Below are 4,877 nucleotides of genomic sequence, written 5' to 3'. Positions count from 1 at the left end.
CCGGCAGACACCTGGCATCGGTGCTGCAGGAAAGCATCTGCCAAAAAAAAAAACCCCTCTCAGCCCAAGGTCCCTTTGAGGGCTGACACCCGAGAGATCGAAGCATCCTGCAAACATTAATTCAGCGCCACAACCCTCCCTCGCACGTGCCGCTGCTCGGGGTTAGAAGTCAGCAGGGCGGGCGGGAGAACTTGCCGATGGCTACCAGCCAAGGCACCGCTGATTCCCACCGCCTGCAGGGCAAGGAGTCGAGCAGGGAGATCCTAAAGGGACCGGGACCAGCGTCAGGTTTATTTTAGCTGAAAACTTCAGCACTAGGTGAATACAACCTGGCTGCTAAGAGTTGGTTCTGGCTGCAACTAAAGTGGTTTTTTTTTTTTCCTGTCTTTTGCCTCAGTCACCAAACTCTTCACGAGAATGAACCCAGAAAACCTTCTAAGAGATCAATTCCCAATAGGTATTTGCAGGGACTCTGACGTTACATGAGCGTATAATTTTAAAGCCACCAAAAAATCGCCAACAAAAAGGATGCAGTAATAAAACCATAATTAAGATCAAGCGGAGGCTAACCACAGAGAATGACAGACCATACATAATTTTCTCTCCAAAATCCAGGAACATTGCCACAGGTTGTAACCTCAGGCCAACATAATAAAAGTCTTTAAGACCAATTTCTTTCTCCCGTGGAATTTCACATCGAGGCAGTTGCAGGATGGCTGAAATCCATATAGTAAGCAAACACACATAAAAAAGGAATTGGAGAAAAATGAAGTGATTGGTAGAAAACTGACACTGAGTATCTGTAGTGTTTTCCTATCATCTCTGAGGGCTTTTAGCACCTCCAGCAAATTTTCTGCACCTCGAGGGGAATTACAATGCAATAAAATGTTAAGAGCATCAAGCTTTGAGTGGCTACAGGGTAAGTTCTTCACCAAATAGAAAAGCGCAGGCACTTCAAAATGACACCGCCTGCACCACCGCTCAGCTGCAGACCCGAAACCTTCTGCATACAAAATCAGCAGCTCGTTCTGGAGCGAGCGCTGCTCTCCTCGTTATCCCGGTGGTATGGAGGGATTAACATCCCGCCCCGCATCGCGCAGGTAATCGGGGAGAGCAGGGTCTGCTCCAGTCCTGCTGAGGCAACAGATCTGGAATTCTGGGTCTTTTCTGTAGCCAGGACAGCACATTTTCAGAGCAGAGAGAGAGGTGTGCTGTGCAGAACCACAGACCAAATTCCCTCTGATCTGGGATATTTGGAGGCTTTTTTTTTTTGTTTTTTTTTTTGAGCACATTAAGGCACAAGTAATTTTGTGGACCAATCTCTCAGTATTTACAACAAAGCAACATCCAGCCCAGAGGGAAATTCTCTTTCAGCGTGTTAGTGATCCCACCCAACGTGGTACAGGACGGGTGTCCTGGGGCTAAGGGGGGACGTCAGATCAGCCAATGGAACCTGCTTTACAGAGAAGGACATTTATTTTGCCACAAGTTGGCTTTCAAAGCCGGGAAGCATTGCATGCCAGGAGAGGGAAACTCAGGGCAAGATCTCCCCACGGTGGTTGCTATTAGGACAAGATCTTTTTTTTTTCTTTATTAAAAATATATCCTAGTTCCAATCCTCCCGAGACAGCTGCTCCATGCAGCCTCATGGACATGGGAGGGAAACACTTATCTAATGTACCCAGAGCACCCTCTGCCGTCAGCCCTTCCCCGCGTCAATCCCAGTTGTCAGGGGAACCTCAGCGAGAAAGATCAGCTATGCAAAACTCACCCTCTCTGGCAATAACATCGGCATCAATCACGGCACAGCCCAGTTCCCGGAGTATGGCCACCGCCGTGCTCTTCCCCGACGCGATTCCACCCGTGAGTCCGACCAGGAACATTGTGCTCTGAAATGGAAAGAAAAGAGCTTGAAAACACGCCAGGACAGGGCTGTTTTGTTCATGCTGTGTCCATCAACTATTTATCCCGAACAGGCAACTTCATTCAAAGCTCATTTCCACACATTCTCAGGGTGTTACCAAGACGTTAGCACAATCTTGACACCCCTCTGAGCTAGGTACCCCGGTTTTACAGGCTGAAGAACAGTGTTGGATTAAATGAGGCTTCCCTGGACTCCGTTAACTCTGGATGTGCAACGTGAGCCAGCCCTAAGTTCCTCCAGCCGGGTTACCTGCAGCTCCACACAACTCGCTCCCCTTTAGCACCCATACCCATCAAGCCACAGTGTCACCTACAACACCCTAAATCAGAGGAAATTTCTGTCAGGGTTGTCAAGGGTGACCCAGGATCAGTGACAAAGGCGAAGAATTCACACAGCATCTCAGCCTCGACCAAGAAACACGCAGACTGAGAGGGAGAGCCCTGCTTGCTCTCTACAGCCACCGTGTAAGAGGAGATGAGCTTCCTCTGACATAATCGGGACACAAAGCACAGAGGGATGTAAGTAAATCACGTCCCCACGTTACCTGAAAGTCAGCACCATCATTGGCAGCCCAACGGACACACAAAATCATGGCTCTGAGCAGCAGATGTGTCTGTTAGCTTGCAAACATGGCACTAAACGCAGTGCCTGCGCTTGCCGATGGCCTTGAGGCTGGGAGGGAGCCGGTACTCCCCTGGCCGACCTGGAGCAGATGACTTGTCTCACAGTTTCTGCATCGAGATCTTTCCCCACTCAACCCAAACCCTGCAACTCTCTAAATCCCACTTGTAACCGTTCACCAAAAGCCTCAGTGACGCAGAGGCAACTCCAGACAGGAGTGGGGAATCCTGTGAGCAAGGGGGTATCTGCATCCCTGACAAGGCAACAGCCACGGCAGCCTGGGAAAGCACGAGTCCTGCAGGTCCTGGGGCAATGTGGGGAACAGACCCCAGCGTCCCCTCTCCAGCCCCCGCAGAGCAACCCCGGCCCCAGCCAAGGGCATCCAGGGCTTTGTGCGGTCAAGTCCTGCAAATCCCTAAGGACAGAGCCTCCAATTTTGCTGTCACTTTGTCCAGGGTGACACTACCCTCACAGATGAGAAGCCTGAAGCTCCCAAGCCTCAGCTTGTGGCTGTTGCCCCTTGCATCTGAGAAGAAACTGGCTCCATCATCTTTGGCCAGGAGCCACAGGCTGCTGGTAGACACCCTTCTTGCCCAAAGGAAGGGAGGTGCAGCTCCCACCACCTCTCCCGGTGAGCCACGTACCCCAAAACTCAACCACCTCTGTAATCATTGTTCTGCCTAACCTGGTTCTGGTGTCACACCTCCTTACAGACATCGTGGCCGCCAGCCCCGCAAAACCTCTGCACATGTAGGAATGGGGTACCTAGTGCCCACACCATCCCCCACAAACAGGGACTGCGCTGCTTTGCACTCAAGGGCAGTAGTCAGAAACACAGGCCTGAAGGACGGCTGAAAATGGACAAAAACACAGCACTGCTTCCTTTTTGCTAGAAAAATGACACTTATGTCATAACTCGGTCCTACAAACAGTACCCAGACCAACAGTCTGGGGCTGAGGAGGGGGGTGGATAACTCCTGTGGCAGCTGGAAGCAATTCAGCAGAAGGAAGGACCAGGAGTTAGAGCAAAAGCCAGCAACGTCGCAAAGCGACTTCACTTCGTGGCTGCCGAGAGTCAAGGCCAGCCCACAGCAGTACCACGTGCCCTTTTCTCTTCCAAGACGCCAGGCGAACAGATGGGGTTAACTCGAGCAACAAGGAGGGGGAATTCAAAAAGAATCTGAAAGGGCACTTACAATAAACATCAGTGCTTTTCAGAAGGCTGACTTAAATCCCAAGCTTTGTTGCCAAGCCTGTAGCTGGTCCCTACAGGGTGCCTTTCCTGACCCTACGGTGGGCTTGCTGCAACAGAGGGGCTGTTTCTCTATTGCAGCAGGTAAAAATCCAGCCCTTCCTAGCAGGATTTTATACGGTCTTCGCAACAGCCTACAAGGGCTAATGCTGCATGAGGAGAATCAGGCCTTTGGTGTGCTGCCTCACAGGGGCGGAGGCTCCGCTCGTGTGTTTTTTAAAAACACATAAAAATCTCTCCTGCCCATGTAGAGTAAACACAGGGTTTTAACTGCAGTAACCCTGACGCTCTGGCCTCCAGCCTCAGCTGGGACTTGGTCCCAAAACCCCTGCTATTTCTGTCCCTCCGTTACATACCTCCACAGGCAGGCGGCGGCTACAAGAATTACTGCAGGGGTAAAAGAGCACTTGGAAGGGTTAGTCTAGAAACCACGGCCAAAATGGGGTTTGAAAACACTTGTGCTGTCACAGGGCCTGCACAGATATAAGATCCACAGTACGAGGTATAAATATTTAACGAGCTTGGGTCTGAACTGTACACAAGGGTAGAGAAGCTAGCCCGTTCCTGCAGATGTTACAGGCAGGAGCCAGAACCAGTTTTCCTCAAAATACACCAGTTTTTGTCCTGTGCCAACTAAATCAAGCATAGGGAAAGCCGAAACGCGAGCCACAGAGGCTAGTCAGTCTGAGAAATGGCATGTTACTCCTGCCATGAGGAATGGTGCCCTGGGAGATGTAACCCAGAGCCCCGAAGAAGTGGCTTTTGAAGACTGAGGTGCCCAAATTTCCCCTTTGTCCCGACTCCTCTGGTTTTCGAGCAGGATGCGAGTTGCCTGCCTGAAGCCATCCGGCCGGCACTCCAAGGCGGACAGGGGACAGAGCCGAAACACAGCGCCCCAGCGCCATCCTACACCCGGCCCTCCTCCTGCTCCCATCCTCAGCTCTGCCTGGGGCCTGGCGCACTGACAGACCCGGTGTTCGGCTTGAGGCGGCTGCGGTTAAACGGAAAAAATCATAAAAATACATCGTTACTTTGGTGGCGAAAAAGCCGTCATTACAACCGCCACCACGAACCGCCCCC

At 51.4% G+C, this 4,877-nt stretch overlaps 1 protein-coding gene across 1 annotated transcript in view; it reads right to left on the bottom strand.

Annotated features, from left to right (window-relative positions):
* The window catches only part of DCAKD (dephospho-CoA kinase domain containing), a 5,064-nt gene extending 3,181 nt beyond the window's left edge, over positions 1 to 1,883 (bottom strand). Inside the window, exon 1 of the mRNA XM_009883719.1 lies at positions 1,772 to 1,883. Within this exon, the coding sequence (XP_009882021.1) occupies positions 1,772 to 1,883 (112 nt within the window). The remainder of the gene's footprint in view (positions 1 to 1,771) is intronic.
* Positions 1,884 to 4,877: the final 2,994 nt, after the last annotated feature.

The sequence above is a fragment of the Charadrius vociferus genome, unplaced genomic scaffold (genome assembly GCF_000708025.1).
Source record: "Charadrius vociferus isolate BGI_N301 unplaced genomic scaffold, ASM70802v2 scaffold1284, whole genome shotgun sequence".
NCBI classification, from domain to species: Eukaryota; Metazoa; Chordata; class Aves; order Charadriiformes; family Charadriidae; genus Charadrius; species Charadrius vociferus.
The sequence above is the reverse complement of the archived record's forward strand: the minus strand, read 5'-3'. Positions and strand labels throughout refer to the sequence as shown.